Consider the following 13,255-nt stretch of genomic DNA (forward strand, 5'->3'; position numbering starts at 1 on the left):
GATTTTAAAAAGGAAATATTTATGCACATACTGTATGGGGCAGGGGGGAGCACCCTGAAATCAAACACATTACTATTTCTGCAGTGAGATCTATGAATATTCATAGTAAGGAGCAGAAATAAAACCGTGGATAGACTCTCATCAGTCCAGGTCATCTTTTGCCACCAAATAATTTGTGAAAAATCATTTGGTTTTCAAAGTTCTTTAAGTTTTAGTACTGTGGTTTTGTATTATTATCCCCATTTTATAGATTCAAATAAAGGGGATAAAATAAATGAAGCAAATGAAGCACAGAGAGGTGAAGGGACAGCCACTGAGTGGGCTCCCAGTGTTCTGAGCTAGTTACATGAGAGTTCTGCGGGGCAGCTGACTCCAGACACTGGCCTCTCAGCTCCTGCCACACTGCCCTCCAAACTGAGGAAGAGGGGCACCTGGGTGGCTCAGTTAGTTGAGCATCTGACTCTTGATTTCGGTTCAGGTCATGATCCCAGGGTCATGGGATGGAGTCCCATGTCAGGCTAACACCTTAGGAGAATTAAAACAGAAAAAGCAAGGCCCTGATCAGGGTCCCAAAGACAAACTTTCTTTTACATTTCTTTTAACTCCCTCCCTCAGCCTTCCCCACTCCTCCTCTCTCCCCTCCACCCCCTCCACAGCCGGCCAAGTTCACTACTTGCACTTTTTCCACTCCTTTCTGTAGCATGCATTTCCCCAGATCTCACCTGGGAAATCCACCTTCCCTTTGTATTCTCTATGGATTTAGATTTTTGCTGCTGATATATATTCTATGAATTTTTTTGGATATCTACTCCTATGCCTTATTCCAGGATAGTCATCTCACCTGGAAACTCATCCTTGACTTTGCTAAACAGCCCATTTACCCAGCTTTTGCGAGGTTCTGAAATTATTTAAGATCAATTTGTGGCATTTTGGTTTTCCCACCCATCTTCATGGTACATATTATTCTGCTTATTTTCTTCACGTGCTTTCTAACACATAACTTTATGTTTTATTTGAATAGAAGATACACAATTTATTTTTTTTGAAATGTGAATTAGGAGGCTAGATCTCTTTTCAGCAAGAGAAGGCATGATATGGTGATTTTATCTTCTCCACAAGCAAAATATGAACACACGATATTAATACACAAACGATAATCATGAGGAACCTTAAAACCAGAACTCTCCCAGAAAATTTACAGATATGGTTTCTGCCTTTCTATTCCACCTATAACAGAATCCTATAGGCATGCTTAGTGCTAATGCCTTCCCTCTTGTTATGGAGCAAACCACTGAAAGGCTTTGCAAGGTAACTTAGAAAAATTTAGGAAAATCTTTAGAAAAATCTGCTGATAGGCAACTGCTCCTGCTTGGGCTATCTTGCATCTGATGGCTTGTGTCTGGATGATCACTCTTCACCTTGGCCATTCACCTGCAGTGCTACCTGTGGTTCTTCCACGCATTTGTGCTCACTCCCTTTTTCTCTAAACTATTAGAAGGAGTGTTTCTCCAACTTTTCTACATTTTCTCTTGGCTCCATATTAACCTGACATTAAAATTTATTATCTCCTTACTATCTTTGCTCTCTCTCCTCTTCCTTCAGGTCTACTCTAGGATGTGAAGTCACAGACTTCATTTCAAGCCCATCCTTTTCCTCCTCTCCAATTTCTGATCCTCCCTTTGGTAACCTCTCTTATTGGGTCACTCATTAGTACTGCTTCTTCCAAATGGCAAGTACGAAAATAGTATAGCAGAGAGACTTTGGAATCTGGCAACCTTGGGTTCTAATCTGACTGCATTACTTGTTGGATAAAACCTTATACAAGTGGCTTCACCCTTTATGTTTAAATTCCATTTGTGTTGCTGAGCTAACAGCACAGATGAAATTATTTTTAAAATATGGATTTAAAAATCATTTACAAGCTTACAGAAACTAGAAAACCAAATGTGACGCACCAGAGAACATCTATTTATCATGCAGACTGAGAGTGTGCAAAATCGACTTGTGGGTGAGAGGCAGTAGACATAAAGAATTACTGACTTTCTAGTTCAACCCACTCATTTTTTAGGTGAGAAAAATGAAGTGGAGGAAAAGGAAGTGATAAGTGTGGGGTTGTCAGACTTTAAGAGAGCCCGGGATCAGAGCCTGAACCTGTCAAAGGGGTAGCCACAGGTGAATGCTTGTCCATGGGACTCTTTTCCTAGGTGCATTTCAGAGTCCCAGAACCTTCCTTCTCTTTTGCTTCAGGCATCATAGCCAGCCTGACCCCCAGCTAGTGACCCATTCTGCAGTTTGGATGTTTCAACTGCCTCTGTACTCCTGGATCCTTAGCTTTGGCCAATGGCCTCTGTGTGTGACTGCCATCCATCAGTGCTGCAAAACAATGGTCCTCATTTTCCCCTTCCACCATTTAATTCTGCCCTTGCCAGGTTACAGCTATATTCCCAAACCCAATACACCAAGGTCCCAGATGAGTGGGACCATGAAGCATGATCCTACTTGGAATAAGTTAAGGAGAAAGTTATTGGTGTCTGTGACTTGCAAAGTTACATCTCCTGTCCCCACTGTTTACCTCTGAATCCAAGCATTGTCTAGGCCTAGGGATTTCACTTGTGGGAAACTAGGGTCCCAATAATCCAGGCCATAAGACTTCCAAGCTATGGAGTAATAAAAAGAGCAAGGAAAAGAAAGAACAATGGAAACAAACCTGGGTTTGAATCTGGATTCTACCTATTTCTACCTGGGTGGACATTGAGCAAGATATTTTGACCTTTTGCACCTCAGTTTTCTAATCTGTAAAATGGGAGACATTCCACTGACCTCATAAAGCAGTTGTGAGGATAAGAATACTAGGTGGCTCAGTTGGTTAAGCGTCCAACTCTTGATTTCGGCTCAGGTTATGATCTCACAGTTTGTGAAATCAAGCCCCGCATCAGGCCCTGTGCTGACAGCATGGAGCCTGCTTGGGATTCTCTCTCTCCCTCTCTCTCTCTCTGCCCCTTCCCCACTCGCACTCATGCTCTCTCTCTCAAAACAAATACATAAACATTAAAGAAAAAAAAAGAATACTGTAAGTAAAGTGCCTAACACCAGTGTAGGACACATGACACAAACTCAATAAATAGTCATTCTGGTTAGACCTTTATTGGAAACTTAGAGGGGGGCATTCAGAAATAAAAGGCTGGGCCCTGGCTCCAGCCCTCTGCATCCCACCTGCTACTTTCACCAACCCCCATCTCTACCATACCGCATCCAAGATGGAACCCACACCTTAGCTACACCATGGGAGCAGCAAGTAACTTCTCTGACATGGCCTCAGGATCCCCATTAGGTTCCCAACCACCTTTCTTACATCTGTCCAAGGCTTGTGTGTCTCTCTCCATCCATAGTGAACTGATGGGCCAGATATTTAACATTTATTGATTGCTAACTACTATATGCCACACACTGGGCAGAGTTGGGGAGTGTGGTGGGGAGAAGGACAAGATGTGCTTCCTGCTTTCCAGGAGGTTATAGAGCAGGAGAGGAGATGCCTTACTGCTTTATCTCTCCTGCCTCTATCATATCCACTTCCTAGAAGCCAAACCTACTTTTAAGTCAACCTATATATTTAGGTCCAGTTTTTCAGCCAACCTTGATAAAAGCAAGGTACACAATTGTCATCAGCTGCCTTTCATTAAGGCTTAAAGTTAACCCTCATTTCCTAGACCCAAGGTCTGGTAGCCCAGCCTACCTGTGGAACTAAGGTGTACTTGAAAGACCTTCACTCTTAGCCATTCCAGGAGCCCAGTGCCCCACAGGTGTGTCTATAGACACAGTAATACTTGGTCCTACATGGCATAATGACCCAATCCTCTGGCCAAGTTTCTAAAACAGGGAAGAAATGCCTTACAGAGCTAGTGGGGCTGAAGCACTGCAGATATTTCAAACCTTAGACAGAAAATATCTCTCTCCTGTGCTTTCCTACTTTGGGCCCCTTGGTCATTCCTGTCTTCCTCAGCACTTTCTATTTAGGGCTGTCATGATCTTCCATCTAAACAAAGTTTCTTTTGTACTCTAGGTCTGATCCTTTCCCCTTTCTGCAAGAAAAAAAAATTTCCAAGTCTTTCTGGAAATGTAACTAAGATACTTAATATAACAATGCTCCAATTTATTCATTCGGTCCAATTGTGTTTTCTATAGAGATGTCACATAAGACATAATATTGATACATGCCATTAATATTGATGTTATTGGAGATTACTAGTTTATGATAATGTATAACACTACTGACAACACAAAGACATTAAAAAGGGTTATGCTACCTTAATTTTATAACTTCTATTATCATGAAATCAATGCACAAAGTAAAAAATGTATAGAAAACTTGGTTTAGGTAAAATGAATCAGAAAGGCAGAGAGATTGAAAGGAGAAAGTCTAGTTAGGGGCTGTTGGAAAAATATAGACCACAGATGATGAGGGCATGAACAGAGCTTTATGATTTGATGCTTGCAGTTACCTCTAATGAATACATAACCAAATCACTATATATTGTCACCTTTCCAAATCTGCAAATTCCCTGGCCTTAAAAGAATTTAATTCTTACTTCCCCAGCCCACACCCTCTCATTAAGGCAAGTTGTTTTGTTATTGATCTCAGCACAGAGCTGTCAAACAGGTGCTTCGCCCTTAGTCTTGGCTTACCTTCCCCCCTGCCTGGAGCCCGGAAGGCATACCTGCACAAGGGCAAAACAGGACACTCTGCTGTGACCTCTCTGGCCACAGCCTCTCACGAGGGAGTGGTCACCTGCCATACACATTATTCAAAACCAGGAACCAAGGTGTGGTCTGAGCTCCTTTAAGCTCAAGGGTTTGGGGGCTCCTGGTGAGTCCCCAGAGAAGAGTCCAGAAGAGGAGAATGGAAGGGGGGTGGCCTGCTGGGGGGGGATTCCTCCTCTACCTCACTGTCAACCTTCTGCTTCCAGGTAAGATGGGACAACAAGAGAAGACCAGAGTGGTTCTGAAGGACATCTAGAAACTTCTCTGCAGCACTTGGAGGACATTCAGAATTAACATGTTAAATATTTCTTCCCTAATATCTGTGTCTTGAGTGTGTGTATTTGTGTGTGTGTGTGTGTGTGTGTGTGTGTGTGTGTGTGTTTGGGTATATCAGATAGGAAGACATTTTGCTGATCAGTATACACTGACTTCTCTATTCCTGTCTGCATAGGGATCTGCCAAACTGTCCCACTTCACCACCTTCCAATTACACCTTTTCACCCACTTCCGATGCCCCTCCCCCTACACCCTCATCCCACTCTTCCTGTCTTCTTCCCTTGACATAGTGTCTGTGAGAAGGGTAGCCACTGATTTTAAACATGTCATCAAGGAGTAGGTAAAACACTGAGGGAAGGTAGGAATCAATCTGAGGTAGGAGTAGATAATTTGCTTCCATGAGGGAATATTTGTTCCTCGCCTGGATATACCTTAAATATTATGAAAAGAGATGGAGTTGTAGAGGAGCAAGCAGAGCAAAAGATCACACAAAGCTGGAAATGGGGCTAAGATTCTGCTCAGGTACTACCAAGATGGCTCCCTGGTCATGGCCAAAACACACCTACACAGGCCTCACTATACTATTGGCATATGGTACAAGCTCAGTGATATTGCCTAGTTATCCCAATGCTGGAAATAAAACCCAAGATATCTGAGGTCACTAAATCTGAGAAGGAAAAATAAATGCATAGCACCAAGGTACATACCCATTCAGAATACCTACTACATGTTATCCATATCTACCTAGGAAGTACATTTGTTTACTTCCCTTATTATTTTTTTTTTTTGACAAATCAGTTCTTGTCTTCAGTAAACAGAAGTCCCTGAGAATGAGGAAAATACATTATAGCAGACTTCTAAGTGACCCAGATGACAAGTGTTAGGACAGTGCTGAGAGGTGCTACTAGGTAGACCCAAGAAGCCTGTGACATACATTTGAGGACTTGTTGAAGTGAGACCAAGTTTGCATATAGATTTGGGCAGATTTTGCATGAGGATGAAACAATAGGAATGAGAATAGAGCCCTGACTCAGCTTACCACACCAACTTCCACCATTTGCCTACTTGACCAGCCCATCCTCTCTGGCCTGGCAGGAAGGGCTTTGGCCTTGGGAAATCTTGGCCCAGGGAGGAGGGCTCACCATTCCTCCCAGTATGTCACCTGTTTTCTCTCTGCAGAGAGACTTCAGCCCTGGCAATAGAGGCTCTCTCTTATAGGGTCTCTGCTCACTACAGGAAAAGGTGACACTTTCACCATCAATTGCTCAGGCTTTGACCAGCATGGGGTGGATCCTGCTGCCTTCCAAGCAGTGTTTGACAGAAAGGCCTTCCGTCCAGTCGTCAACGACAGCATCCCCACTCGTGTCAACATCTCCTTCACCCTGTCTGCCATCCTGGAAGTGGTGAGACATGGTCCCCACTTTCCATAGATTCTAATAAGGAACAAGGATTCTCTGCCCTGTCAACCCAACATTGTACTTGCCCAGTGGTGAACATTCAGTCCTCTGAATGGATTCTGTACAAATTAGAGGATTTTCCTATGGGATGGGGAGACATAAAGAATAATGCTACAGTAATATTTTTTCAGGATTTGTTCTTGAGCCCTGTCCTTTCTAGAATGCTCCAGAAAAAAAGAGCGGTCTATCAATTAAAACTGAATTGTCCCTAGCTATGAGGGGAGACAAGTAAGGAAAAGACAGTCCAGCATCTAGAACTATGCCTGGCCCAATAAATTATTAAATATACGAATATGAGGTGGGCATAGGTCAAGTCTTTTTGTACTAACAACCCTGGATGGGAATTCCTTTACCAGAATGCACAGCTCCAGCTTCTGACGTCATTCCTGTGGATGAATTTGGTAAGGCAGCCTCAACTATCTCCCTCCCAGTTCCATTTATAAGTGTAAATTTGAGGAGTGACTCAAAGGTTTCCTAGTCCAAACCTCTACTCAATGTATAAATCTTTCTGTGACCGAATAACTCCTTCTAGAACTGGACTGGCCTTGGGGACACAAATCTCTCTGGGTAGCTTATGAAGGTGGAAATGGTGACACAAGAAAATGGCCAAATGGTTACAGGCCAGTATATTGGTGTGCTCCTGGGACCAAGGAATTTTAGCCTATATTTAAGGTCTGCCTGGAAAAAAAGGCCACTAAAGGGGACTTTACCAGTGACACTTGGCTATATGAAGAGGGGGGATACAGGCTGTGGTCATTAGGGACACAAGTGGGAGAAAGAGGATCAGAGCTCAAGGAAGAACAGGAGGGGCAGGAGAGGCTGATTGCATAAGCTCTGCCATTGCTCACCTGTTTCCTGGCTCACTGCCCTGGCTACAGATGTGGGACAATGCCTTCATCAGCTGGAACCCAGAAGAGTGTGCCAGCATCAATAAACTCACTGTATCAGCTGAAAACCTGTGGCTCCCAGACATCTTCATTGTGGAATCGTGCGTATCTGGGCTGGGGAAAGCCAGTAGGAAGCCCATCTGCAAAAAACAGCCTAGGGGCAGTGCAAGGCACAGGGACATCAAAAGAGTCAGACGGGGCACCGTGTCAATTAATTGACTCCCACAAAACACTATGAGGAGTACGAGAGACAAGATAGAGTGACAGTAGAGAAAGAACCCAACTGGAGAGCATAGGAGAGGAAGACTTGGGAAGGGAAACAAAACTAATGAAGGCACCACAGCACCCTCTCCCCCCCCCCTCACAAGCAGCATGGATGTAGATCGAGCACCTCCAGGTCTCACTGTATTCGTCAGCAGTGAAGGTCAAATGACCTACGACCGGCCAGTGCGGGTGACCAGCATCTGTAATCTAGACATCTTCTACTTCCCTTTCGACCAACAGAACTGCACCTTCACCTTCAGCTCCTTCCTCTATACAGGTGAGCAAGACATGTGTTGGTAGTTATTCAAGATTTGGGGAAGATATTTAAGTGGTATAGCTATGATTAGAGAAGGTTTTAGATCAGTGTTTCTCAACTGTGGCCACCCACTAAACGTTTTTAAAAATACCAATGACTATGCATCATTCCAGAGATTCCAATTTAATTGTTCCAAGTGGGGCGCAGGTACTGTTAGTTCTTATATGTCATCAGCTGATGTTAATGTGCAGACAGGATTAAGAATTATTGCTTTAGGGGTGCCTGGCGGTTCAGTCAGCTAAGTGTCTGACTTTGGCTCAAGTCATGACCTCATGGTTCATGAGTTCAAGCCCCATATCGGGCTCTGTGTTGACAACCTGCTTCAGATTTTGTGTCTCCCTCTCTCTGTCCCTCCCCCGCTCGACTCTGTGTCTCTCTTAAAAACAAATAAACATTCAAAAAATTAAAAAAAAAAAGAATTACTGCTTTAATTCCTCAATGAAGTTTATAAAAAAGAACTACAGGGGCGCCTGGGTGGCGCAGTCGGTTAAGCGTCCGACTTCAGCCAGGTCACGATCTCGCGGTCCGTGAGTTCGAGCCCCGCGTCAGGCTCTGGGCTGATGGCTCGGAGCCTGGAGCCTGCTTCCGATTCTGTGTCTCCCTCTCTCTCTGCCCCTCCCCCGTTCATGCTCTGTCTCTCTCTGTCCCAAAAATAAATAAAAAACGTTGAAAAAAAAATTAAAAAAGAACTACAGAGGTGCCTCGCTGGCTGAGTCAGAAGAGCATGCAAGTCTTGATCTCCAAATTGTGAGTTCAAGCCCCACGTTGGGTGTAGAGATTACTAAAAAATAATAATAATAAACTTAAGGGGTGCCTGGGTAGCTCGGTTAAGCATCCAAATTCAGCTCAGTTCATGATCTCATGGTTCATGGGTTCAAGCCCTGCGTCAGGCTCTGTGCTGACAGCATGGAGGCTGGAGCCTGCTTAGGATTCTGTGTCTCCCTCTCTCTCTGCCCCTCCCCTGCTCACGCTCTGCTTCTCTCCCTGTCTCTCAAAATAAATAAACATTAAAAACTAAAAATAAAAAAAAAGAATTACTGCTTGATATCTTGGATGGCCCTTGTGCCAAATGAGGTTCATCTGACCCTGAGCTACTACACCTCCACAATTTTTAGCTGAAACCTTTTATTTTTTTATTTTTTATTTTTTTTTTTTTTAAATTTTTTTTTTTTCCAACGTTTTTTATTTATTTTTGGGACAGAGAGAGACAGAGCATGAACGGGGGAGGGGCAGAGAGAGAGGGAGACACAGAATCGGAAACAGGCTCCAGGCTCCGAGCCATCGGCCCAGAGCCCGACGCGGGGCTCGAACTCACAGACCGCGAGATCGTGACCTGGCTGAAGTCGGACGCTTAACCGACTGCGCCACCCAGGCGCCCCTATTTTTTTATTTTTTAAAAATGTTTATTTCTTTACTTTGAGTGAGAGAGAGAGCAAGAGCACACACAAGTGGGGGAAGGGCAGAGAGAGGGAGAGAGAGTCTTAAGCAGGCTCCACACTGTCAGTGCAGAGCCTGACGAGGGGGGAGATCATGACCTGAGCCGAAATCAAGGGTCAGACCCTAACCAACTGAGCCACCCAGGCACCCGTAGCTAAAACCTTTTAATTTTGATAGCTAACACACTTTACCAGTAAACACATTGAATGCCACCAGGTGTCATGTGGCAGATTTAGATAAATTAATCATTATAATGGGCATGCATGTAATTATAAAAAGGTTGAGGGGCGCCTGGGTGGCGCAGTCGGTTAAGCGTCCGACTTCAGCCAGGTCACGATCTCGCGGTCCGTGAGTTCGAGCCCCGCGTCAGGCTCTGGGCTGATGGCTCGGAGCCTGGAGCCTGTTTCCGATTCTGTGTCTCCCTCTCTCTCTGCCCCTCCCCCGTTCATGCTCTGTCTCTCTCTGTCCCAAAAATAAATTTAAAACATTGAAAAAAAATTTAAAAAAAAAAAAAAAAAGGTTGAGCTGTTCATGTTTGATTCCACCAAAACAACATCATAAAACTAGGGAATGGAGAAGGGAAATAGGAATGATTGCAGAAGTTCTTGACTCATGTTTGAGTCATACCCAACATTCCCATAACAACTTTGACTCATTCTTGTTTTCAACCAAAAAGAAAAAAAAAAAAATCGATGCTGCAGCCTGCACACCCATGAACTGTGGTCCTGTAATCCATTTTTGAGAAAACTTGGATGCCTTACCTTAAAGGAACAGAGAGGAAATTTTGTTGAAGAAGCTCAATAGGGGAGGAATTGAGTCTGGGGGCAGGAAGCTGGGAGAATTTCTGGACCAAACTGCCTTTGGCCTCCCTTGCAGTGGACAGCATGCTACTGGGCATGGACAAGGAAGTGTGGGAGATAACAGATACATCTCGCAACCTCATCCAGACCCAGGGAGAGTGGGAGCTCCTGGGCATCAACAAAGCCACCCCAAAGATGTTGGTGGGCAGCAACCTATATGACCAGATCATGTTCTATGTAAGTCCAGGGGCCCCTGTTTGACTTCTGATCCCAGTTGCTCTTTGATTTTCCTCTTAATCTAAGGCACTTTAGAATGTAAAAAAGAATTTCCGGGGGGTTAAGCACCTATTCCCCACTCCACCCTCTATCCTAACTGCCCTGAAGAATGATCCCCAGCCCCCCCCCCCCCCCCGCCTCTTCCCATCACCTCTTTCCCCTCCCCACCCTGCAGAGAGGAGGCTGGGCTTGGCTGTAACAAGCTCTACTGCTCAGAATGGAGCAGCCACCTCTGTGATGGTCCAAAGGGCCCTACTTGTCCCTAGATGTCTACAATTGTTGTGTTCCCGGCAGGTTGGACATATTTACAAGTGAAAATTAGACAACAAAGTGGGTACTTCTGTACAGGGCACAATTAAATGCATGTGGTACCTAAAGTGATCCTCCCACAGCCAGCCTCAACACATCAGCAAGGATTAGATAGTCAAATATACAAGTCGAGCTCTCAGTTTATTTGCCACATTCTCCACAAATCCTCCCCGCAGGTGGCCATCAGGCGCAGGCCCAGCCTCTACATCATAAACCTTCTGGTGCCCAGTGGCTTTCTGGTTGCCATTGATGCCCTCAGCTTCTACCTGCCGGCAGAAAGTGAGACTCGTGCCCCATTCAAGATAACACTTCTGCTGGGCTACAACGTCTTCCTGCTCATGATGAATGACTTACTCCCTGCAACTGGCACCCCTCTCATCAGTATGGTCCCTCCCACTTTCCAGGGAAGCAAAGGCAGCAGGGCACAGGGAGGGAAACAGGAGAACCGCTGCCTCTCCACTTAAGGAGGGAAGGGGTTCTGAGGAAAGATTGGATTTGGAGAGTATTAAGACAAGTGTAGAAAAGAATCTGCCCTAGTTTACTTAGAATTTGCTTTGTCCTAAGGTGTCTACTTTGCCCTGTGTCTGTCCCTGATGGTGATCAGCCTGCTAGAAACCATCTTCATCATCCACCTGTCGCACATGGCTACCACACAGCCCCCACCTATGCCTTGGTGGCTCCACTCTCTGCTCCTCAACTGTGCAAGCCCAAGGAAGTGCTGCACCACTGCACCTGGGAAAGGAAATAAGGGCCTCGGCCTCACCCTCACCCACCTGCACGGTAAGGGGAGTCAGCACCGCCTACACTTTCTCTTCCCACACCTCCACTCTTTTACTCTTTCTTTCCTCCCTGTCTCCCTTGCTCCCCAGGTGAACTCCATGGCCCATGGCTGGGTCTCTGTCTCTCTGTAGGTATGAAGAAGCCCGTGGAGTTAGTGGAGAATGTGCCAGGTGCCAGAGGGACAGGGTTAAATGGGTGTCCTGGGTCAACAAGGGCTCAACAGGAAGATGAGGCTCAGAAGCAGCACTTGGTCGACCTGTGGGTGCAGTTCAGCCACATGATGGACACCCTGCTCTTCCGCCTCTACCTGCTCTTCACGGCCACCTCCATCATCACAGTCATCGTCCTCTGGAACACCTAGGCAGGCATGCATATCCACTTGTCCCTGCAAACCACAGCCTGGAGTTTCTCTTGGTCTTAGAGCCAGCCAGTCCTGGGCCCCATTCCTGATCTTAGCCACTTAACCCCAGTGACTACCATGTCCCCATCTATACTCCCCAAACTCCAACACAACTGTACCAAGCAGGTTCAGAATAGCCCCAAACAATTTCCTGATTTCTCATATGTCATTCCTACACACTTTAAGAGTTCCTTAGCCACACACAACTTCTGACTCTCTTATCAATGGAGCTGAGGGTCAGCAGAATCTCTCCTTGATTGATTGTCCCCCAAACGCAACTTTTCAGGAAGCACTGGCTCCTCAGTACATTTGTAATAGGTCCACAAACACTGGGACGTAGAGTCCTCTTGCAGAGGACTTGATAGTTGACTTAAACAGCTGTAATCTGATTTGATTTGAAGACACTTTCAGAATTTTAAAAGAACGAAAAGGTCAAGTCTCATTTGTAAAAAGTTACTATAAAATATTTACAACAGGAAAATGTTTCTTGTATCAACTACTTTCACTTCACTTGCCTTCTCTCTCATTCTTGAAATTGCTCTTTGAAATAAATTATATATTGTGTCCTTTTTCCCCCCTCTGATTTCACAAAATCAGAGAGGGCCTTCTGAAAACATATGTTTGGAGGAGGGCTGGGAAGACTAAGGGTTCAGGTTAGGAGCGTCTGGGTAGCTAGTTGGTTAAGTGTCTGACTCTTCATTTTTGCTCAGGTCATGAACTCACAGTTCGTGGAATAGAGCTGTGGGGTATGGAGACTGCTTAAACCTTCCTTCTGCCTCTCTCTTTCTCTCTCTCTCAAAACAAAACAAAACAAAACAAAACAGAACAAAAAAACCCCAAGGGGGTGGTTCAAGTTAAATCAATTATCCTATAGCCACATAATTAGTTGCTTTGTAGCCATTTAAAGTAAGAATGTAGATCTATGTTCATACCATAGAAACAGGACCATGATATATAAAGTGGGAAAAACAAGTTATTACACATAATTTCTGTTAAAAAAAAAAAAAAAAAAAGGAGGGCTGGAGAGAAGGGCAGAGAAAAAGGTATGGATGGCTAGAGACCAAAACATAAGCAAACTTTGTCTTGGATTAGGGAATTAGAAGTGTTTACTATTTTCTTTTATATCTTCATTTGTGTTTCCTTTTAAGTTTATTTATTTTGAAAGAGTGTGTGCATGCACTCACATGAATGAGTGGAGGAGGGGAAATGATAGGGAGAGAGAGAGAATCCCAAGCAGGCTCCATGCTGTCAGTGCGAAGTCCAATGTGGGGCTCAAACTCACGAACTGAGAGATC

General features: G+C 44.7%; 1 protein-coding gene across 1 annotated transcript; it reads left to right on the forward strand.

Annotated features, from left to right (window-relative positions):
* Positions 1–4,897: 4,897 nt before the first annotated feature.
* HTR3C (5-hydroxytryptamine receptor 3C) lies at positions 4,898–13,043 on the forward strand. Its single transcript, XM_058730655.1, has 9 exons — positions 4,898–4,964; positions 6,271–6,437; positions 6,848–6,892; positions 7,370–7,479; positions 7,750–7,919; positions 10,272–10,432; positions 10,957–11,161; positions 11,345–11,560; positions 11,692–13,043. The coding sequence occupies exons 1-9, from the start codon at positions 4,898–4,900 to the stop codon at positions 11,919–11,921; spliced, it is 1,371 nt and encodes a 456-aa protein (XP_058586638.1). The 3' UTR covers positions 11,922–13,043.
* The last annotated feature ends 212 nt before the right edge of the window (positions 13,044–13,255 follow it).

Source organism: Neofelis nebulosa, chromosome 5 (genome assembly GCF_028018385.1).
Source record: "Neofelis nebulosa isolate mNeoNeb1 chromosome 5, mNeoNeb1.pri, whole genome shotgun sequence".
Lineage (NCBI taxonomy): Eukaryota > Metazoa > Chordata > Mammalia > Carnivora > Felidae > Neofelis > Neofelis nebulosa.